Here is a 24,757-nt window from a genome sequence, read left to right as displayed (position 1 = left end):
CCCACACACCCATCCATACATATACAGACACAAGCAGACTTTCCTTTTTTCCCCCTACGGTAAGTCTTTCCGCTCCCTGGATTGGAATGACTCCTTACCCTCTCCCTTAAAACCCACATCCTTTCGTCTTTCCCTCTCCTTCCCTCTTTCCTGAAGAAGCAACCGTTGGTTGCGAAAGCTAGAAATTTTGTGTGTGTGTTTGTGTGTTATTTTATTGTGCCTGTCTACCAGCGCTTTCCCACTTGGTAAGTCTTGGAATCTTTATACATATAACGAAATCCCACACCCAATTATTCTGTCTGTATGTTACGGCTGATATCAGGAACCACTGTGGGAACTTAGATACGGTTTTCACATATAGACTGAGTTACAAGGAAGGTTTGAATACTCACTACATATTATAAACAAGTCATCCAGCCATAGATTCTTTGAACTACTTGTGCAAAGTTGGGGCTGATCACTATTGTGACTATAAATACAGTATTCCTACCACAGAAGTTGTAAGATCTCAATAACAACATTGTTATTATTTCTGATACAGTTACTGTAATGTTTTCCTGTTTTTTTGGTTTCTGACTAAGCAACACTAGTTCCAGTGTTTTCTTTAAGTTTTGGAACACTTTTATGTTTCTATATAAAAGAATTTCTTGTATATCACTTTCACAGTATGAATACTTTCAAGTAATCATAGTTATTTTTGTGAGTGCTGCAGTATGTTTCCTAGGAAAATGATGAGATGTGTTGGCACTCGCTGTAAACAGTTACTAAATGTGAAACAATTCAATGCTTATGCAATGATAATTTTTAATTTTCAGAGACCTTTAATGTATGGTTTTTTAATTGGTGGATCGACTGTAGCATTGTACATCGTTCAGACCATTTGGGGAAATCTCCAGCTTATTCTGCAGCAGTACCAGAAGTATGTGTTGTTGTATATTGGATGTACTGGACTGATCAGCTTCATCGTGTGCTATAGGTTAGGTCCAGTGAGTGACCCACGCAGCAAAAATCTCATCAAATGGGCTTTGCAGGTAATTTTATTGAAGTTAAAACTGCTCCACATATACAGTTACATCAGCTGTAAGTTCTTGAATGACATACGTACACATACTCTTCGTATAGCTTAAGTAATGCTAGCTTGAAAATACTCTGATGTTGACGGTGTTCTTGCGCGTGTTGTAATGAGGAACGGTGATTTGGTATACCTGAATACATACAAATAAATTAGTGAGTGACCACCTCTTAACTGGCACAGCTGTCAGATATGGTTCTTGATGAAGTGTATATTAGTACTTCCATAGAGACAGGAGATTCATGTTCACTATATGTTTTCTATTCTTAATAATATTACCGTGCATAAGCTTCTGAGTTGGTAGCAGACAACACTGATTAGGTAAATAAGTTTGTTGTTCATTACTGCTGGTTTTAAAATAGTCCCTAGCTACTGCCCAGAACAAAAAAGTCGGTGATGTGAGTTAATAGCAGATGATACTTGTGTATAAATAAGATGCAGCCGAATGCAGGACTTTTGAAAGGTTGACAAGTCACAGTTCAGAAGTGATATAATTCTGGGTATTCTTGCGTTGCTGTGCGGAGAGTATAAAACAAGCGGACAAGATGTCTAAGAAAATAATAGTGAAGGTGGGGTAGGGTGTGAACACAAGCAGACATCTAGTAGAATAGCCATGGTGATTTCTAGTGGATTGTGAGATGCTCAGTTGTTTTATTGTTATATCCTCCAACATCTGCATGTTTTAGGATTCTGAAACATTCTGCAAGATACTTGGGAAGTTTTGTCTCCATCAATCCGTGGTTTTGACAATTGGTAATAGCATTGATCTGGTCTAATAAACCATCCTCCTTACAAGGCACTGTTCTTGGCAACTGGTGTTTTGTCTTGCACTGTTTTGGGGACAAATCTTGGTTTGAGTCCACATTTTGTTGTGCTGCTGACTTAGCCAGTTGTGGGCAGAACACCCTCTTTTTCAGAGCAGTGCAGTAATTCAACAACAGATGGTGGCTCCAATTCAGTGTTTGGAAGATCTTTCCTTCAAAGTTCATGTTTATAACTCATCCTTACCTTGATATTTGTTACTTTCATAGAAATCTGTGAAAGTCTGCTGTGGTTTAGAACTATCGTGAACAAAAAACTTAGCATCTCTTGAAATGTGAATACTACACTCATTTTCCACTCACACTTTATAGGCTGTAAAACAGTGAGAATAGCCTATGGAAATGCCTTGTTTCCATTAGGACTAATGTTTCCCTGCTCATTGACTTGGCCAGCATGTCAGCCTTATGATCAAATGTGTTGAGAGGCTGAGTGAGGTATGTTGAAGGATTACATTAACATTGCTCATAAATGGCAGAAGCAGCATTACTAGTTGTCTTTCGTGGCCTTTCACAGGATTACAATGTAGGAGCATGTTATGAAGCAGTTTGAAGACACACAAGTATGGTTTATCAAATGAGGCAGTAGAATGGTTACATAAGAATAAAGATGATTGGAATGAATTTAATTTGCCTTCATTATTACAGCATCTCAGGATTGAGAATCTTTTTCACATTTCCGACTTTCACCTACCTTGAGTGACACTAATGATAATAAGGAAGATAACAGTGTTGCCCCTCCACTCAGTGGACAATTTTCACAGGCAGGGAAACTACAGAAGTAACCAGGACAGCACAGCCAGGACTGATGTATACTGTGTAACATGCTTCACAAGTGCGCTGCTGCCACCAACTCGGCAGCAAACTGTTAAACTTTTGTGGCATGCAACCACTGTCTATACACCACAGAACCTGTAAAAAAATTTAACAACCATAATTCAGTCACGGTAAAACAACAATGAGCTTCACTGACTTCATTCTTAGCCCATTCATTCCGTTCCTTCTTCAAAAAGCATTCATGCTCTTTCTCTTTTTATTACAGAAGTTACACTTGTGCAGCAGTTCTGCTTCATTTATTTTTGGTTTGATTTTTGTTCAGATTTGTCATTTTCATTCACAGCACCTTTTGACATGTTCATGAATGGTTTACAACTTCAACAAACACTGTGGTCCAAGCATTTTCATCATATTCTGAATCCCTGTGTTCTTAAAGTATTTTTGTTCTCATGTCTCAGCAAGAGATAAATTGCCGTGAGACTCGATGGATTATCATAATTGTCTGGAAGACTGCAAAGTAACATCATTGGCAATAGATTATGATTAATTTTCAAATCCATTACTTGTAATTTGTCCACAGGGTCAATTCAGCAAGACACTGCATCACATCATTGCCAACTGGCATTTTGTCTATTGTGAGACTCATAAGCAACATAGCTTTGTTAGTTGGTGCTTTCAGATGCATGAAGAAATTCCAATTTAAGCCGTGGCTGACAAAATGTGGTGCATATCATGACTTGTTTTCAGCTCAGATCGTTCGATGAGTAAAATAGCCTATTCTTACTTACACTGTTAGTTGTATTTTATGTACAGTTTCCATAGCAGTGAGCAAATTGCCTACACACAGCAAAAGGTTTAAAAACAGGAGAGGATGCATTTACGAATGTTTCTTTGACTTAAGCATTGCACTAACTTTTATGAGGACAGCGGTGATTACTAGCCAAGATCCAGCCTGGAGAAAGCTCACATTTACATGTGAATCCTGTAATAACCCAGCTCCATATTAGGGCTAGATTCAGCAGTCTTCGTTCTACAATGTTGCACCTGCTCATGCAAGAAAATTTCACTTCTCACACCGGATGGCAGTTTAATTCTACACCTCAAACCGGGAAAAGTTTATACTATACTAGAATATGGTTTTCATAATTGCAAAGTTATTTTTTGAATAAAATTACTGGTTTCATCTATGCAGTAGTCATCTTCACAATCTGTAATAAAAGTAAAAGAAAGTACATTACTAGCCTCTACATCAAGAGATTAAACACCAATAACAGTGTTGCAACAAAAACACGATATACATCTCATTCCACTGCAGTGCAACAAGTCATGAGACATAAAAATGAGTCAAAACTATCAAGCGTGCTTCAACCAGTTGCAAATAAGATGCAAAGCGATCATAGAGATCATTGGTGCATTCATAACGTACAAATAAATATATGAAGTAATTAAAAGGATGTTCATTTTAAAGTACGGATCTTTAAAATATATTTAGTTGTATATAAGAAAGCAACAGTCTTAAAAATGTTTAACCATATGAAAAAAGCATTCATCTCCTGACAGTTTAAAGCTGGTCAGAATGTAACAGAATTTCAAAAAATAAAAATTGATTATAGAAATTAATATACCACTAAATACATTTTGATGGCTCTATAATTAGTCTTATAAAGGAATAAGAGGAAATAAAATTGAAGAATGTGCACAGTTTTGAGCATGGCTGGCTTTCAGTAATTGTATATAAGTTTCAACACAGAAATGATACAGTCAACTTGTTGCAAAAAAATTTTTTTTAATACATTGACCTAGGTTTCGACACCTCTAAGCATATCTTCATCAGAATGAAATTTTAACAATCATAAATTTACATTGCAAGGAGGCAGTAGTCAAAGATGCAAGCAGACATGCTCAAGTAAAATATTAAAATGTTCCAGCCTTTTATATGTATACATTGCAACAAACATCATTAGAGGTGTGAAACCAAAGGTGTGTATTAACAAATTATTTGCATCTGGTTGGCTGTATTATTTCTCCATTGAAATTAAAAGAATGATTCATTACACTAAATAAGACAGGATGATTTATTGTGGGAAGGTAGAGAAGTGCAGCAGTTGGTTGTCACTAGAAGGTGCATGTTACTTGTGGTTCCATGTTGCTTTCTCTTGGCTACAGTTCTTCATCCCTCCTAGGGGCTCACGGTTCTTTCGGGGGTACGTGCATGGCGAGCTATTGCAGCCTTCCTTCTTTCCGGGGCTGCATTTCCTTTCCCCTCCCCTGCCCTCCCCTCCCCTGCCCTCCCCTCCCCTCCCCTGCCCTCCCCTCCCCTGCCCTCCCCTCCCCTCCCCTGCCCTCCCCTCCCCTCCCCTGCCCTCCCCTCCCCTGCCCTCCCCTCCCCTGCCCTCCCCTCCCCTCCTTTCCTGTCCTTGCTCCTTTCCCTTCACCCTCTCCTCTCCCTCACTTGGTGTCCTTCCTTATGTTGCTTTTGCAATTTGGTTTTGTTGCATAATCTCGTCATCCTTTTGGCATTCCCTGGTCCTCCTCTGGGGTTTGACTTCCATTACTAAATTTCTATTCCATAGTGTGAGCCATTTGGGGAAGAGCACCTTACCTAGTGTCTCCAATGTGTGCCCTCATATTTCATTCCACCTTTTCTTTCAAATCATTATCTGATGCTAGGATGCATAGCCAGCACGGTAGCCAGCCTGTGTGGTGGGGTCGCTATGTACACTTTTGGTTGAGCCCCCTAAACACACAGAAATCACACTTTTGATACAAGAGCTGTGACCACTTCATGTAAGCCTAGGACTGGTTGCTTGTCATCCTGGAACATCGGAACGCCCGGCAATGGCCGCCGTGCCAGACAGCCCTTGCTGTAGCTGGGTGGCACCCGTGAGGAGAGCCCCTGATCGGAGTGGGTGGTATCAGGGCGGACGCTATGCAAATGAAATGAATATGGGTCCAGAATTCCGGCAGTTCTTCTGCAGCCACCTCTCTGTATGGAACTGATTCTTTCAGTGCTGCTTCTCCTGCCCCTTCAGTCTTCACTTCCATGGCTACCCTCTGGCAGGATGGTCAGGCCCATGGCCTAGGGGCAAAATCTTTATTTTTTGTGGAACAGGTTGAAGACAAGTTTGGCGAAGTGGACACTCTGAGCAAGATACGGTTGGGTTGGTTGTTGATCAAAACTGCTTCAGCTACCCAGTCTGTGGCCCTTCGTGCCTGCAACCATCTTGGCACAATTCCTGTGTTCATTACCCCCCACCAGTCTCTAAATATGGTTCAAGGTGCGATTTTTCATGGGGACTTCATCCTTTAACTGGTGAGGAATTTCGGGACAATCTCGGACAGCAGTGTGTTCACTTCGTTTGGCGTGTTCAGAAGGGTCCAAAGGGCAGTCACATTGACACTGGTGCCTTTATCCTGGCCTTTGAAGGGGATACCCTCCCTGAGAAAGTAAAGATTATGATTTATCGATGTGACATGAAACCGTACATCCCACCTCCTATGAGGTGTTTTAAGTGCTTGCGTTTTGGACACAAGTCTTCCCGCTGTTCGCAGGCCCCTCTCTGTGGTGACTCCCTCTCTGTGGTGACTGGATGTCCACTCCATGAGGTAGTTCCTGTGTTCCCCCTCCTATGTGTGTTAATTGTCATGACAGTCATTCTCCACGTACACCACATTCCCCAGTATATAAGAAGGAAAAGAAGATACAGGAGTATAAGTCCCTTGATTGTTTAACCTACACTGTGGCTCATAAGTAGTATGCACACACGTCTTCACCCTGTGTTCATGACGTTTAGTTATGCTTTAGTTAAATCTTCACATCTTCCTCCCCCTTTCTTACCCCAGTCCCGAACCCGTCTCCTCCCCCCCTCCCCTTCCCTCCCCCTCCCCTCCCATCCCCCTCCCCTCCCCCTCCCCTCCCCCCTCCCCTCCCACACCTACTCCTCTGGGCACTGCTCCCCCTCCCCAGCCGGAGAAGTGTCCCACTTCTTCAGGGTCTGCCAGTCAAGGGTGGCCCTCCCGGGATACCCCTTCCCGGCACCTTCCAGGTCAAATGTCTGCTGCCACGCGGGAACCACAAGAACCACAGTCTGTGGGCCCCCAGGTCGCCCGATCTCTTTCTGTTCCCGATCTTGCTGCAGCTGGCTCCTTTACGCCACACAGCCCTCCTTGATCTCAAACCGAAAAGAAGAAGAAGAAAGGAGCCTCTGGTGTCACCAGAGGTTCTATCCCCGGCTTCGCTACCTGATTTTGACCTGTTGTTCATGGATGTCGCCCTCTCCTTGTCAGTGACAGGTGGTGACCCGGCAGCATGACTGGCTTTAGCCTGTTCAACCCCCCATTAGAATCATTGTTCTGTGGTTATGCAGTGACGATAAACCATAAAATAACCAAATAAGCAGCATCAGTCGCAAAATCATGTTTTCTTTATTTACTTTTGCAAATCAATTTCAACTGATTAACAGCCATCATCAGTGCTACAAATACAAGAATAAAAATAAAAATAAAAAGAATAACAGTGACCAAATGAATAAAAGTACATAAAGCAACGTAAAACCATTTAAATATATACAGACGCATCAAACCATTTAAAATACACATACAGATTTACCTTTCAACTGATATGTGCCCTGAGTATAAACACTGTCTTAAGAAGAGGTCAAACATAAAATGATACATCGAGAATTAACTATGACAACGAGAAACCATAAGGGGGACCGCAAAGAAAACCCGCCTCTATGTGAAAAAATACAGCTAAAATAAAAATGAGAAGAAGAAACGACATACAAAGTGAGGTAAAATGTAATGACAAAATAGTGAAATATTTATGAAAAATGGATATATTGACAAAGATTTTGTCAACCACATCGTACAGTTATATACGCCAAAAAGCGATTGTACGAATTAGTAAAAAGGAACAAACATAGGTGAGAAGCATACCTTAGAAAAAATTTTCTAATATTATGTATCATATTATCGAAGAGCAAAAGTTAATCATAATGCCACAACGTAAAAAGGTGTCGGCATCCATCTAGCGTACAGTTAATGATATTCAGGAAGACCAAATATTTTTTCGGCAGATGGCGCCACATTGCTGAATGCAAATGTAAAGTAAACTAAGTTGAGATAAGAAAATTACGGACACGAAAAAAACAAACGCATTAAAGAATCAAGACCGAATGCAGAAATAAAGTGCTGGCTTACTTTGTACATGGGAATATTAACACAGGCTCGATAGGATGAATTGAGAACTCGTAGGGGCTTTTACGATGTGCTCGTATATCATGAGACATAAATCCACGCCATATGTCTGTTGGTGCAGCCGACAAAGCGGCAAAAGCCCAATTAAAGGGTGTGAATGCAAACTTAGTCATAATAACATAATTCATATCACAATCTATTTATCCCTCCCCCCCTTTTTTTTTTCACTGTTCCCTCCTCCAGCCCTGTCTCTTCTTTCCTTGTCCTGTCATTTCCATTCCCATCAAGCAATTGCTCGGCGAAGAGCTCCCAAAAATGAATTCCCCTCACATTCACCTGCTCATTGAGAAGGCACACGCTAGCTCATCTATGATGACAAAAGATCTCCAAATCCTCTAGCAAATAAAGATAATTTCCCTTCTCTGCTCTATGTAATGACCTCACATGCATCTCAATTCGAGGAAGTTCATATCCACTATTTATAATGTGGGCTGCAAAATTCGACCTATCAGCCGTGTCCTTTCTGTCAACGGCGACATGTTCAGCAAATCTAGGTTCAATTTTTCCTCCAGTCTGACCTACATAACATGCTTTACAGCATGGACAAAATATTTTGAAAGCCCCCGACTGGTGTAAAACTTTTACTTTATCTACACCATGATCTAAAATTTGTCCCACTTATTCTTAGTTGAAAAAGCAATCTTAACCTTGAGTTTCCTAAAAATAGCTGCAACTTTAAGATTAACTACCCCATAGTATGGTAAAGAAATATATTTCATTGCTTCCTTTTTCCCTACAATTAGTCCATTTGCTCCCATGTCTTTATATTTATTGGCATATTTTTCATAAATTTTTTGAACAATGGGTAGTGGATAATCATTAGATTTCCCAATAAATCTCAGTGGAGGGATAGTATCGTGGTTCCTGTCCTTAAGCCTGGTAAGAGCCCCCTGTTTGTTGAGAGCCATCGGCCAATTAGTCTGACAAACGTTTGCAAGTTACTTGAACGGATGGTAGCCTGTCGGCTCAATTGGTTCCTCGAATCTCGAGATCTATTGTCCCCTTTCCAGTGTTGCTTCCAAGAGGGATGGTCTCCGATCGATCATTTACTTCACTTGGAATCCGAAGTTCAGCAGGGTTTTTCCCAGCGCCGCCATGTGGTTGCGGTATTTTTCGACCTTCGCAAGGCCGATGACACGGCTTGGTGCCATCACATCTTTTTTACACTTCATCAGTGGGATCTCCGGGGCCCACTCCTGATGATTATTATTATTATATATGTATATATTTTCTTTCCCCTGTCAGTTCCTGTTCCAGTGGTCGTTCAGGGTTTGGGTTGGTACTGTTTTTAGCTCTCCACGGACTCAGGAGAATGGCATCCCACAGGGTTCTGTATTGAGTGTACTTCTTTTCCTCATTGCTATCGATAGACTTGTGGCCTCTGTCGGTCCTTTGGTCGCCCCTGCTCTGTATGTGGATGATTTCTGTATTTGGGTTAGTTCCTCTTTGATAGCCTCTTGTCGCGTCCCAAGCGTGGGTTTTGCGAGGGATTGAGCGACACGGTTCGTAAACGGGAATTAGCCGGTTGACCTAATTGAGAGGGAGACTTTTGATCTGGCTAAGATGTTAAATTCCCTGGTGTGAAGGTACAAGGCTAGGATGTTGGTAGAAGTAAACTCGTATGGACGTTATAAAAGTTCTAATTTATTCATAAAGAATACAGATCACCCTAACTGCGTAGTGATTGTACCTACAGAATAGCCAAGCCCATTACAGAGACGGTGACTGACATCCACCGTTCTGGCTGCCTGATAGAACTTTCCAGCACTTTGCTGCCCACACTAGCAGCCTACGTCAGAGTCCCGCGGTCGCTGCCTAAACGCTCATCGGCGACTATCTCCAACTGTCTGCCTGCAGCCCGCCCTCAGCCCAAGTCGGCTGCTACTCACGCTGACTACCGTCGCTGCCTAAACCCGAGAGAGAGAGAGAGATCCCCGGAGCGGCGTGCCTCCGAGTTTTGTTAGCTCTTCCCCTTCGACCCCGCCAGCGCTTGGCATGACATAGCGTCGAGTGCAACTTTTCCTTATTAGGGATTGTTTTAGTATTAACTTCAGTACTTTTCTTCAGAAGCTGGGTGGAGGGGTAGAGGGGCCTCTCCCTATATGGTCACGCACTGCGTCCTGAGCCCTCCATTGGCTCCTCATGACGTAGTGCGGTCCCCACCTAGGGCCCTCTTTCTTTCTCTCTCCGCTCCCAGACTTCTCCCTCTAGCCAAGAGTGTTGATACTGCAAGTTATTGTTTATTAAGGGACCTGCCCAGAGCGCCCTGTTTATCTTAGTAGCTGAGTCTGCTTCCTTGCTTATCACGCGCAGCTGCCTGGCCGCTTGGACCGCCGCCTCGGCTATTTGGCTGCGTCGTTATCTTTTGTGACCCCTCTGACACGCCTGGCGTCCCCTGTTAACTCTATCTCCCCGTATGATTTCTGGTGTATCGTCTGAGAACAACTGCATTTAGACTTGGCTTTTCTGCGGTTACAACACCTCCCCCGCCAGGGAAATTGGCGTTACTCCTCAGAGTAGCGTCAATTGTGACTCTTTTATTATTTTTTTCCATTACATGCTTTACAGATTTGTTTATTACATTAGCATCTGATATGTTATATTTTTCATTTTCTTTTAGTAAAGTCAAATTCATTAAACACACAATAATACAATTACATTATACATGCCTAACATTCAGTTATGTCAAAAGCATTTGCATTAAAATCAAAAGACACTTTCATTGATACATAAATTCACATTTCAATTAGAATTACATTTCAAATACAGTTACATTTTAATTACACATTTCAAATACAGTTACATTTCAATTACATATTTCAAATTCAGTTACATTTCAATAACACATTTCAAATACAGTTATTTAACGTCTGTTTCTGAAAGCGACCGTATCACCTTGGTCTTTTCCACATCTTTCATAAATTACTATCTCTTCAGTTTCTTTATTACTGTGTCTTCTAGCTGAACTAGTCTCTGGGTATTGGTTCACTATGGTATTTCTTATACATACTTTTCCACAACAATCACTGTCTTCAAAATATTTCCATATACTTTTAAAACAGTCTTTACAACATTTACAGTTTTTACAACAGCATGTTGTTATGATTAGAATAACTATTGATATGGCTACATACGTAGTTATGGAGTAATGTGTGAAGTACCTGGAGTACTTCATTTCCTCCTCTTGTCTCTCTACCATCTTCTGGACATCATCCAGTCTTTTTCCTGCGACTTTAAAGTCGTCTAACTGTGTTATTACCTGGTCCAATGGCAAATCTAATGCTAACGTTGAGACATTCCTTTTTTCCTTGTTTACCACGCAACAATCGAATTCTAGATTGATCTGCGGAACTATGTCTTCGTCACATTACTCTGAATCACTCTATCTGTTTGTATGAACACTCTAGTGCCATACCCCTCACATTTACTGTAAAAACTAATTTTTCCTACCCCTTTTATTACTAGGTCCTTTGGTGGTTCCCTTCCACACAATACTGTTAAGCCTTCTTCCTTCGGTGCTACATATAGCCATTCCTTACTGTTTAAATGAGTCCAAAGGCTCTGATTCAGTGCGACTATTTTTCGCACACAATCTTCCGGAATTTCTCTTACCGGTTGCAACAATTTGGCTTCGCACTCGAATGTTGACAGCAAGGCGAATGCTTGTTTGCACAGTCTCCTATTTTTACTTAGCTCCTTGCATTTTAGTTCCTCCGCAGAAAGTTTCGCGTACTGCCTTTTGGATTCATCTATTAGTAAGAATTCTTTCTCTGGCTGTATGTACACATATTTACCTTTCATGTTTGGAATTTCTTTTGGTAGTGGGAGTACTCTATACAAATTGAAATTGTTATTATTTATTAATGGAATATTAATTACATATCCTAGTATGCTACCCGAGATGAAAACATCTAAATCAATTATTCTTAACAATAGATAACCTGAGGACTCCGTAAGAGGAACAGGAAACTTTACATCTTTTAGTTCTTCCCGTATTAAACTTAGGTATTTTACAATTTGGACTGGATTAATTATATGAGGCTGTAGTATTCCCTTCTGAGCATTTACAATGGCATTTATCATTTGTTCGTATTCCTCTTCGATCTGACCAAACACTGCCGATAGTTGTAGTACTTGCTCTGTTACTGTGGCGAAGGACGCTACACGTTTAAACCCTATATCGGTTTCCTTCACGTATTCCTTCATGAATCGTTCTAGTCTTTGCATACCTGTCTTCAGAACGTGCTCATTGGACTCTAGTGTATATACCGTCCTGTTTACTCCCGCCAATGTGGCTCTTACCACTGCCACCTGTTCCTTTGTTAGCCTCAACAACCCTTCTGAGTTTTTCTCCATAGCGTCTATTCTTTCCTTATAGTATGCTGCATCTGCTTCGTCCAACGACCCGAACAGTATTTTACTTACCTGCCCGACGAAGTTGAATACTCCTCTCTTCCTTCTGGTCTCGTGTTTCGTTAGCTGCTGTACTAAAAGTTGCAATCCTGTGATTTTTTTCCACATGATGGGTTACTTGTTGGTCTAGTACCCTGCATTCTATTAATCCTACATTTAATTGTGTTAGTGTTTCTCGGCACCTTTGTACCGCTGCCCTACCATACCTCTCTGCATTCTGAAACCTTTCTGTTATTATATCTAGATTTACGTATGTGACTATTCTCCATGTGGTACTGTATATTTCTACCTGTCCTGTATTATCGTAATATAGTCCTGATGAACTCGGAAATGGCGTCACTTGGTACTCATTTGTTGCATGCTCTGATGCAGTGATGTAGTATGCTGTTATCACTATGACGAATTTCACGACCTGCCACTTGAGTGCCATACCTGAATTTTAAAAGAATTGTTTCAGCCTGTTGGCATGTACTTTTGTTTCCTTATTTCTTTTAACTTTTATTACTACGTTAGGACCTTCCACTTTTACTACTTCAAATGGACCTCTCCATTGTGAATCTAGTTTCAGAGATCTACCCCGTCTCACCGACTCATCGTGCAGTAATACTTTATCTCCTACCTTGAAGTTTTTTGGATTTTGTTTCATGTCATACTGTTCCTTACTGATTTTCTTACTTCTTATAATCGAGTCTCTGGCCACTCTGTGGGCTTCCTGCATTCTCGCTCTTAGTTTATTTACATACATTTCATAATTGTAACTTACCTGCTGTGTTTCTTGCTGCAGTACTCCTGGTATGTTAACCTTTCTTCCGTATAGTAATTCAAATGGTGTGTATCCTGTGCTGCTGTGTGGTGTAGTGTTGAACACAAAAATTGCATACGGTACCCATTTGTCCCAAGAACTTTGATCTCCTGTTACAAAGTGTCTGAGATACTCTACAATAGTTCTATGACTTCTTTCTAGTGCACCATTTGATTCAGGGTGGTACGCTGTAGTATTTATACGCTTTACCTTCAACAATTTACATACACTTTTAAATACATCACTCAGAAAGTTAGACCCTTGATCTGTTAATAATAGTGATGGAATTCCATACCTTAATACTACGTTTTCCACAAATGCCTCAGCTACTGTTTCGGCATCGTGTTTGTCAATTGGGATTGCTAAGGTAAATTTACTCAGATCGTCTTGGAATGTTAACATGTACCTTTTTCCTGTATTAGATACATCTAGTGGACCCACTATATCCATCGCACACTTTCCGAATACTGTTTCTGCTGTGTCTGTAATTTCTAAGGGCATCCTAGTTTTCATTTGCGTGTTTTTATTCTTTTGACACGATGGGCATTTCCTAATGTAATTTTCAATGTCACGCTTCATTCCGCGCCACTGCTTGTATGCTTTAATTCTTTCGAGTGTCCTGTGCATTCCTTGGTGACCTCCCAAGGGATTGTCATGCATTTCCTTTAGTATATTTTCTTTTTCTTCGGGACTAATTTCCTCACCACTATCCGTTTCCTGTTCTATTTCACTCGACACTTGTGCTTGCCGCACGTTTACGGAACTTTCTTCCCCATTTGCTTTTGCTGCCGAGATCTCTGTCTCCACCTTCTGCTTCGCATCTATCTCTTCCTTCCCTTCATGCCTTATTCTACTCAGCGCATCCGCATTACTATTTAACTTTCCTGGCTTGTATATTACTTCATAATCATACTCCTCGAGTTTCAGTCTCCACTTCAGGAGTCTCGAACTCGGATCTTTGACACTAAATATCCACGTTAGTGGCTTATGGTCTGTCACTACAGTGAACTTTCTGCCATATACATATGGTCTGAACTGTTTTACTGCGTAAACTATAGCCAACAACTCTTTTTCCGTTGTGCTATAATTTAGTTCGGCTTTGTTCAATGCTCTGGATGCATATGTGATGGGCAAATCTTCGCCAATCTTCTTACCTTGCGATAACACTGCACCCAAGGCTGCGTTACTCGCATCCGTTGTAATGATGAACGGTTTCGTAAAGTCAGGGTACTGAAGTAATGGAGGGTTTATTAATTTCTCTTTTAGTTCTTCGAACGCATTGTTCTGACGTTCGCTCCATCGGTACTCCACTCCCTTTTTTAAGAGCTCATGGAGAGGTTTCGCAATCTTGCTGAAGTTAGCAATGAAACGGCGGTAGTAACCTATCAATCCGAGAAACCCTTTTAGTTCCTTAGTTGTCTTTGGCTGTGGGAAGAACTTCACCTTCTCCACCTTCGCCATATCTGGTGATATTCCTTTGTCAGTGATGCAATGACCTAGGAAGATTACTTCCTTCCTCAGGAATTCACACTTGTCTGGTTGCAGCTTCAAATTGTGCTCTCGCAACCTGTCAAATATTTCCCGGAGCTTTTCGTTATACTCCTGCAGGTTTTTCCCATAGCATACTATGTCGTCTAGATATACAAAGCATTTCACTCCTTGTAAACCTGCCAAGACTGTATTCATCAGTCTCTGAAAACATCCTGGGGCTCCCTTCAGTCCCATCGGCATTCGTTTGTATTCGTAATGCTGATAGTTTGAGCTAAATGCCGTTTTCTCTCTGTCCTTCTCGTCCGTCAATATTTGATGGTACCCGCTTGCGAGGTCAAGCGTCGAGAAGTACTTAGCTTGCCCTAACTGATCCAGTTTTCCCGAGGACATGCAGCTTTACTGTATGATTAAATGATGATGGCATCCTCTTGGGTAAAATATTCCGGAGGTAAAATAGTCCCCCATTCGGATCTCCGGGCGGGGACTACTCAGGAGGATGTCGTTATCAGGAGGAAGAAAACTGGCGTTCTTCGGATCGGAGCGTGGAATGTCAGATCCCTTAATCGGGCAGGTAGGTTAGAAAATTTAAAAAGGGAAATGGATAGGTTAAAGTTAGATATAGTGGGAATTAGTGAAGTTCGGTGGCAGGAGGAACAAGACTTCTGGTCAGGTGACTACAGGGTTATAAACACAAAATCAAATAGGGGTAATGCAGGAGTAGGTTTAATAATGAATAGGAAAATAGGAATGCGGGTAAGCTACTACAAACAGCATAGTGAACGCATTATTGTGGCCAAGATAGATACAAAGCCCACACCTACTACAGTAGTACAAGTTTATATGCCAACTAGCTCTGCAGATGATGAAGAAATTGAAGAAATGTACGATGAAATAAAAGAAATTATTCAGATAGTGAAGGGAGACGAAAATTTAATAGTAATGGGTGACTGGAATTCGAGTGTAGGAAAAGGGAGAGAAGGAAACATAGTAGGTGAATATGGATTGGGGCTAAGAAATGAAAGAGGAAGCCGCCTAGTAGAATTTTGCACAGAGCACAACTTAATCATAGCTAACACTTGGTTTAAGAATCATGAAAGAAGGTTGTATACGTGGATGAACCCTGGAGATACTAAAAGATATCAGATAGATTATATAATGGTAAAACAGAGATTTAGGAACCAGGTTTTAAGTTGTAAGACATTTCCAGGGGCAGATGTGGACTCTGACCACAATCTATTGGTTATGACCTGTAGATTAAAACTGAAGAAACTGCAAAAATGTGGGAAATTAAGGAGATGGGACCTGGATAAACTGAAAGAACCAGAGGTTGTACAGAGTTTCAGAGAGAGCATAAGGGAACAATTGACAGGAATAGGGGAAAGAAATACAGTAGAAGAAGAATGGGTAGCTCTGAGGGATGTAGTAGTGAAGGCAGCACAGGATAAAGTAGGTACAAAGACGAGGGCTGCTAGAAATCCTTGGGTAACAGAAGAAATATTGAATTTAATTGATGAAAGGAGAAAATATAAAAATGCAGTAAATGAAGCAGGCAAAAAGGAATACAAACGTCTCAAAAATGAGATCGACAGGAAGTGCAAAATGGCTAAACAGGGATGGCTAGAGGACAAATGTAAGGATGTAGAAGCTTATCTCACTAGGGGTAAGATAGATACTGCCTACAGGAAAATTAAAGAGACCTTTGGAGAGAAGAGAACCACGTGTATGAATATCAAGAGCTCAGATGGCAGCCCAGTTCTAAGCAAAGAAGGGAAGGCAGAAAGGTGGAAGGAGTATATAGAAGGTTTATACAAGGGCGATGTACTTGAGGACAATATTATGGAAATAGAAGAGGATGTAGATGAAGACGAAATGGGAGATACGATACTGCGTGAAGAGTTTGACAGAGCACTGAAAGACCTGAGTCGAAACAAGGCCCCCGGAGTAGACAACATTCCATTAGAACTACTGACTGCCTTGGGAGAGCCAGTCATGACAAAACTCTACCAGCTGGTGAGCAAGATGTATGAGACAGGCGAAATACCCTCAGACTTCAAGAAGAATATAATAATACCAATCCCAAAGAAAGCAGGTGCTGACAGATGTGAAAATTACCGAACTATCAGTTTAATAAGCCATGGCTGCAAAATACTAACGCGAATTCTTTACAGACGAATGGAAAAACTGGTAGATGCAGACCTCGGGGAGGATCAGTTTGGATTCCGTCGAAATGTTGGAACACGTGAGGCAATACTGACCTTACGACTTATCTTAGAAGAAAGATTAAGAAAAGGCAAACCTACGTTTCTAGCATTTGTAGACTTAGAGAAAGCTTTTGACAATGTTGACTGGAATACTCTTTTTCAAATTCTAAAGGTGGCAGGGGTAAAATACAGGGAGCGAAAGGCTATTTATAATTTGTACAGAAACCAGAAGGCAGTAATAAGAGTCGAGGGGCATGAAAGGGAAGCAGTGGTTGGGAAAGGAGTGAGACAGGGTTGTAGCCTCTCCCCGATGTTATTCAATCTGTATATTGAGCAAGCAGTAAAGGAAACAAAAGAAAAATTTGGAGTAGGTATTAAAATTCATGGAGACGAAGTAAAAACTTTGAGGTTCGCCGATGACATTGTAATTCTGTCAGAGACGGCAAAGGACTTGGAAGAGCAGTTGAACGGAATGGACAGTGTCTTGAAAGGAGGATATAAGATGAACATTAACAAAAGCAAAACGAGGATAATGGAATGTAGTCAAATTAAATCGGGTGATGCTGAGGGAATTAGATTAGGAAATGAGACACTTAAAGTAGTAAAGGAGTTTTGCTATTTAGGAAGTAAAGTAACTGATGATGGTCGAAGTAGAGAGGATATAAAATGTAGACTGGCAATGGCAAGGAAAGCGTTTCTGAAGAAGAGAAATTTTTTAACATCGAATATAGATTTATGTATCAGGAAGTCGTTTCTGAAAGTATTTGTTTGGAGTGTAGCCATGTATGGAAGTGAAACATGGATGATAACTAGTTTGGACAAGAAGAGAATAGAAGCTTTCGAAATGTGGTGCTACAGAAGAATACTGAAGATAAGGTGGATAGATCACGTAACTAATGAGGAGGTATTGAATAGGATTGGGGAGAAGAGAAGTTTGTGGCACAACTTGACTAGAAGAAGGGATCGGTTGGTAGGACATGTTTTGAGGCATCAAGGGATCACAAATTTAGCATTGGAGGGCAGCGTGGAGGGTAAAAATCGTAGAGGGAGACCGAGAGATGAGTACACTAAGCAGATTCAGAAGGATGTAGGTTGCAGTAGGTACTGGGAGATGAAGCGGCTTGCACAGGATAGAGTAGCATGGAGAGCTGCATCAAACCAGTCTCAGGACTGAAGACAACAACAACAACAACTGATCCAGTATCTCGGAGATATTCGGTAGTGGAAATGCATCGCCTACAGTGATATCATTTAATCGTCTGTAGTCCACTACGATTCTCCATTTCTGTTTGCCACTAGCGTCTAGCTTCTTTGGAACTAACAGTAACGGTGCCTTCCAAGCGCTCTTACTCTCGACAATTATGTCATCTCTTAGCATCTGCTCTATTTGCTCCCTTAGCACTTCCTTTTGCGCTTCCGGGATCCTGTACGGTCTAGCGTTTACTACCTTTCCCGCGTGTTCCGGTGCAATCGGTATTCTGTGCTTCACTGCCGAAGTATAGGACAGGTTGTCCCCTGGTAGATGAAATACATCTCCGTATTCCGCGCAAACCTCTGCTAGAGCGCTTTTCTCTTCAGTGTTCAAATGATCCATTCTTAATTGCCTTCGCAACACACTAGTACGACTTTCTGTCTTTCCTATGACATTAGTACAACATTTTACTTCGCTTATTTTCCCTACTTTTTCTAATTCTTCCGTCATTAACCTGACGTTTCCTAACTGCACTCTGTCTTCTGACAAGTTTAATGCACTTACTATGCATTTCCCATTTCGCACTTTTACTAACGCTTCAGGTACATGTACCCCTTGTGCAATCTCCTGCCTAGGAATAATCATTTCCTTTTCGATTCCCCTTTTTACATTTCCTTCCACCTTTAATAACATTATTTTTTCCTCTCGGGGCCCTATTTCCCCGCCTACTTCTGAATCTTGTTCGTTCTCATGTCCCTTTGGCTCTTCCTCTACTACTAAGGGTATATCTCGTCCTTTAAGTCTCACTATTTTACCTGCATAGTCTAACTTAACTCTATGCTCTGTCAAGAAATTTCTGCCTATCAGTCCGTCGTACGGAATATCTAATCCTCTCCCATACACGTGAAATTTTTGCCCTACTTGCTCAGAACCGTCCACACTTAAGTGTACCTGTACCGTACCTATTGTGCTGACGGCCTCGCTGGTTACACCTTTTAGCCGAAGCCTTTCCGCTTCATTAATTGCAAGTGTACTATTTATCGGAATACTCGTTCTCTTGAGCAGACACAACTGTGCTCCAGTGTCTATTAGCAACTTCAAATATCTTTTTAATTCTATGCAGTATAAAACCAAAACGTCATTTTCTGTTGCACAGTCGATTACCCTAACTGAGGGTTTACCTATCGCAACAAGGCCCGACTGTGCGGCCTTGCCGCCTCTTAGTTTCCCTGCACCACTTTACCGGTTTTGCTCGATACTGGCACCCTGCCTTTTCTCCATGCGTGCCAGGGCCCTGCGTGACAATCTTTCGCGTAATGTCCCGGCCGCTTACACTTGAAACAAGCAACGTCTTTTACCCTCGTACACGGAACTCCACAGTTCCCTGGTAGATTACATTGTGAGCACCTCCACTCTCGTAACCCTCCATCAGCTTCCCTATGATTTCCTCTAAAGTCTCTTGTATCTATCGGCTGAATTTTTCTTAATCTTACCCGGCATTCCGCGTCTGTATGTCCTGGCTTGTCGCACCCGTAACAAAAATTCGTAAACTCTTTGCCCGTCATTATCCGTACTCTTCCCTCTGGCCTATTCTTTCTACACTTGCTTGCCATGTACCCTCTCAATCCACAATTGAATCTTTTCAAATCTCTAATATCTCTGGTATTCTTCACCGTTTCCTTTCCCCGGTTGAAAGTTACTCTTGGGGCTAGTCCCCGCTCTTTCATTGACAGTATTGCACTTTCTTCTTGCAATGCTAGTTCCACGGCCGCTGCTAGCGTGATTTCATCGCCTCTACTTCTTACTATCGTCTGTATTCTATCATTGCTTAACCCTTGTATAAAGCATGCTCTTCCTAGTGAATCAACCAGTTCTATTGCGCCCTTTAAGTTCTCCCTAGCCGTAACTCTGCTTACTGCTTCCCTGAAATCCCTTTGCATTTCATCTATTCGGCTTGCCCATGTCGCAATTGGCTCTCCTTGTCCCTGTCTCGATTGAAATATCTTGCACGCGTAGTAGTCAATGGTACGCTTACTCGCATAATTTTCCTCTAGAACATGTTTTACTTCCTGCCATGTCCCCGTGCGTTCCCTTACTTGCAGCCTCGATCTGGCCTCTCCGGTTATTTTGGCTTTAACAAACTTCAGTAACGTTTCGTGTTCCTCCGGTTTCACAAGTTCAAATGCAGCGTCTACATTTTCAATAAACTCCCTAAGATCTCTCTTATTTCCTTCGAACACTTTTGGAACTATACACAAGGCTTCTTTCACTGATATCTTACCGCTACTGGAGGATGACGAAACTTCGTTAGTTTGGGCCATCTTACCAACTTAACTATGTTAGCACTTTACAATACAAGATACAAAATTCTTAATATAATTTTATATGTACCGCTTCTCTTGTGATGCGCCGTCTGTTCCGCTGATCCGCGTTGTGCCGCGCTGCTCCGCGCTGTCTCTGTGCTCTCTATGCCCGCGCTGCCGCGATGCGTCGGCCGCCGCTCTGCTGGGCTGTGCCGACCCCGTCGCTCGCCTCGGCTGCTGCTGCTACGGCTGCTGCCGCTGCTCGGCCCGGACCCCGGTCTCGAACACTGGCTGCTTAGGCACCTATGTGCCTCGTCGCTCCGCGTCGTGCTGCCGCTATCCTGCGTTGCCCTGCACCCGCGAGGACTACTTCTCTGGACTCTGTCGTAGTGGGGCTACTAATGCTGAAAGTTGCGAGTCGCCACAACTTCCTGCTAATTGCCACAGTCGCTGTAGCAAAATCTACTGGCTCCTAACTCCTTTTTGCCTATATGCCTTTGTGGTACCCCACACCTGGCACCAAAACTTTTATTTATGTCGCGTCCCAAGCGTGGGTTTTGCGAGGGATTGAGCGACACGGTTCGTAAACGGGAATTAGCCGGTTGACCTAATTGAGAGGGAGACTTTTGATCTGGCTAAGATGTTAAATTCCCTGGTGTGAAGGTACAAGGCTAGGATGTTGGTAGAAGTAAACTCGTATGGACGTTATAAAAGTTCTAATTTATTCATAAAGAATACAGATCACCCTAACTGCGTAGTGATTGTACCTACAGAATAGCCAAGCCCATTACAGAGACGGTGACTGACATCCACCGTTCTGGCTGCCTGATAGAACTTTCCAGCACTTTGCTGCCCACACTAGCAGCCTACGTCAGAGTCCCGCGGTCGCTGCCTAAACGCTCATCGGCGACTATCTCCAACTGTCTGCCTGCAGCCCGCCCTCAGCCCAAGTCGGCTGCTACTCACGCTGACTACCGTCGCTGCCTAAACCCGAGAGAGAGAGAGATCCCCGGAGCGGCGTGCCTCCGAGTTTTGTTAGCTCTTCCCCTTCGACCCCGCCAGCGCTTGGCATGACGTAGCGTCGAGTGCAACTTTTCCTTATTAGGGGTTGTTTTAGTATTAACTTCAGTACTTTTCTTCAGAAGCTGGGTGGAGGGGTAGAGGGGCCTCTCCCTATATGGTCACGCACTGCGTCCTGAGCCCTTCATTGGCTCCTCATGACGTAGTGCGGTCCCCACCTAGGGCCCTCTTTCTTTCTCTCTCCGCTCCCAGACTTCTCCCTCTAGCCAAGAGTGTTGATACTGCAAGTTATTGTTTATTAAGGGACCTGCCCAGAGCGCCCTGTTTATCTTAATAGCTGAGTCTGCTTCCTTGCTTATCACGCGCAGCTGCCTGGCCGCTTGGACCGCCGCCTCGGCTATTTGGCTGCGTCGTTATCTTTTGTGACCCCTCTGACACGCCTGGCGTCCCCTGTTAACTCTATCTCCCCGTATGATTTCTGGTGTATCGTCTGAGAACAACTGCATTTAGACTTGGCTTTTCTGCGGTTACAACACTCTGCAGAGCAGCAGCTCCAGGGAGCTATACAGCGTGCCTCTGCATGGACCCTCTCGCACAGATTTCAGTTCTCCCCTTTAAAATCACGGGTGGTCCACTTTTGTCACCATACTACGATCCACCCCAAATCGGAGCTCTATCTCGATGCACAACGATTACCTGTGGTCCCACAGTTTATTTTCCTGGGACTTCTTTTCGACAACAAACTCACTTGGCTGCCACATATCAGACTCCTGAAGGTAGGATGTTTCCGTAAAGTCAGTGGCCTTCACTTCCTTGCCCACACCTCTTGGGGTGTGACCACACCATCCTTCTCTGCTTTTATCGTGCTTTAGTGCTGTCTTGCTTGGATTATGGTTGTCAAGTTTATGATTTGGCTGCTCCTTTCACACTGCACCATCGTGGTATCCGTTTGGCCACTGGTGCCGTCCGTACTAGCCCTGTTGATAGTCTCATGGTTGAAGGTGGGATCCCTCCCTTTCTGTTCAGTGGTCCCAGCTTCTGCTTTCTTATGTAATCGCTGTCTGTTCCTCTCCCACTCATCCTTCCTAGTCTATCCTGTTCCCAGACCCTGGACGTCACTCACCTGATTCCTGCCCTCAGTTGGGTTTACCGGTTGGTCTCCGCCTTGCGCCTCTCTGCCGTGATTTTTCCGCTTCCTCCTTTGTCCTGTCTTCCACCCCCACCCCCCCTCCCGGTTAGTTCCTTGGCCCCGAATTTGGATGGATCTCCGCTTAGGTCCAAAAGAATCCATCCGCCTCTCCCGAAAGGACTCAACCGCACTTAGTTGTCTCCGCATCGGCCATACCAGGCTGACCCACGGTTTTCTTTTGAGTAATGAGCCCAGCCAACTTTGTGGTTGTGGAGCCTTCCAGTCAGTAGCCCACATTTTGGTGGAGTGCCCCCTTCTTTTGGCTCTGCATACTAAGTACAGACTTCACCGCACTTTACCTTTAATGTTGGCTGACGATTCCCAGATAGTCGAACTGGTTCTCAGTTTCCTCTGGGAAAGTGGTTTATATTCTCAGTTTTCTGGTTTTTAATCTCTCTCTGATGTTGGGTCAGGATGATGAGGGTTGGGGTATCTCCCACTGTAAGCTGTGTTTGGAGATTACTGACTCCCCTCACTGGCCAAGATCCTCTTTTCTTCCCCCTTCACTCTGTTTTTATCACTTTTTAGAATTGGTTAGTATCCTTTTCCCATACGCATTTTTATATTCTAGTGGTTGAATGCGTTTAGAGGGTGGTCTTGCCTCTACTGCTTTAGAGGTGGGATACTTCCCACCTCTAGCATAGCCTTGGGGTCGCTCTCTTGCTGACTTCCCTCATTTTGTTTTTACTATTGACGACACGACTGCACTTTTACATTTTTCAGCCTTTTCCCTTTTATCAATCTGACTTTTCTGAGATGTCAAACTGCCTGAATGGACCTCATTTGAAACAAGGGACTGATGACCTTGCTGTTTGGTCCTTCAACCAACCAACCAACAGTTCTTGATGTGCTATTGAAGATAGTGGATGTTCCTGTAAGGACGAACACACTGCCCTGTGAGCCGTGTATCCACAAAGCTCTGTAGACGATGCCAGCACTGTTGTTCTCTGCGAAGCATTCAACAGTGCACAAAAATATTTCTTACTAGGAACTCAGATGTCAGGAAATAAGTTCCCGAAAGATTTTTAAAGATCAGTTTGACTGAAGACATTTGCTTTTTAAGAACATGATCGGAATGCTCTCTTATTACCAAACATTTCAAGTACTCTAAAATGTTGAGGTGCCTACTTTTGGAAACAGTGTGCGAAATATTCAAATTGATTGATGTATGTGTGGTTTTTTTCCCCTTATGATGTCGTTGTCTTCTGTCCGAAGACAGGTTTGATGCAGCTCTCCTTGCTACTCTAACCTGTGCAAGCATCTACATCTCTGAATAATACAACAACCTACATCTTTCTGAATCTGTTTACTGTATTCACCTCTTAGACTCCCTCTGATTTTTACCTCCCCACTTTCCTCCAATACTAAATTGGTGCTAACTTTGTCTCAATGTGTGCTATCAACCACACTCTCCTTTTAGTCAAGTTGTGCCACAGATTTCTTGCTTCCCCCATTCTATTCATTACCTCCTCATTAGTTAAGTGATTGACCCATCTAATCTTAAGAGTCTTCTGCGACACCACATTTTAAAGTTTTTCCCCTACCAATGCTACCATGGTTTTGGAGATCTAATCATTTCCTGTGTAATTTATGTAGTGCACCAAAAATATCAAAATGTAATTTTAATTATTTAATTGGATAGGAGTATGTTAATGAAGCTTCTTGGCAGATTAAAACTGTGTGCCGGATTGAGACTCGAACTCAGGACCTTTGCCTTTCGCAGGCAAGTGCTCTACGAACTGAGCTACCCAAGCACGACTCACGACCCATCCTCACAGTTTCAATTCTGCCAGTACTTCACCTCCTACCTTCCAAACTGCAGAGAAGCTCTTCTGCTAACCTTGCAGAACTAGCATTCCTAGAAGGATACTGCGGAGATGTGACTTACCACAGCCTGGAGGATGTCTCTAGAATGAGATTTTCACTCTGCGATGGAGTTTGTCTCGGTCTGGCACACAGTTTTAATCTGCCAGGAAGTTTCATATCAGTGTACACTCCACTGCAGAGTGAAAGTCTCATTATCTTAGTGAAGGTCTACACCAGCTGTCTGACACCTCTACATACTGCGTCTGCCATCAAGATCCCATCCCTGTGGTTCAAACCGACCTGCAGTCCCTCCTTAAAACCTCAGGCCCGTCACAAGGACTAACTCCTCAATCTATAGAACTTCTCACCCCGCCTAAACCACGCACCCCCAGCTTTTACCTTCTTCCTAAGATA

General features: G+C 42.7%; 1 protein-coding gene across 2 annotated transcripts in view; it reads left to right on the top strand.

Annotated features, from left to right (window-relative positions):
• Positions 1–24,757, top strand: part of LOC126266776 (nuclear envelope integral membrane protein 1a) — a 123,147-nt gene that overhangs the window by 65,078 nt on the left and 33,312 nt on the right. Inside the window, exon 5 of one of the 2 annotated variants that reach the window (XM_049971313.1) lies at positions 816–1,031. The exons of the other annotated variant lie outside the window; for it this stretch is intronic. Coding sequence (XP_049827270.1) covers positions 816–1,031 — 216 coding nt within the window. The remainder of the gene's footprint in view (positions 1–815; positions 1,032–24,757) is intronic. 2 annotated transcript variants of the gene reach the window in all.

The sequence above is a fragment of the Schistocerca gregaria genome, chromosome 4 (genome assembly GCF_023897955.1).
Source record: "Schistocerca gregaria isolate iqSchGreg1 chromosome 4, iqSchGreg1.2, whole genome shotgun sequence".
In the NCBI taxonomy this organism is placed as follows: domain Eukaryota; kingdom Metazoa; phylum Arthropoda; class Insecta; order Orthoptera; family Acrididae; genus Schistocerca; species Schistocerca gregaria.
The sequence above is the reverse complement of the archived record's forward strand: the minus strand, read 5'-3'. Positions and strand labels throughout refer to the sequence as shown.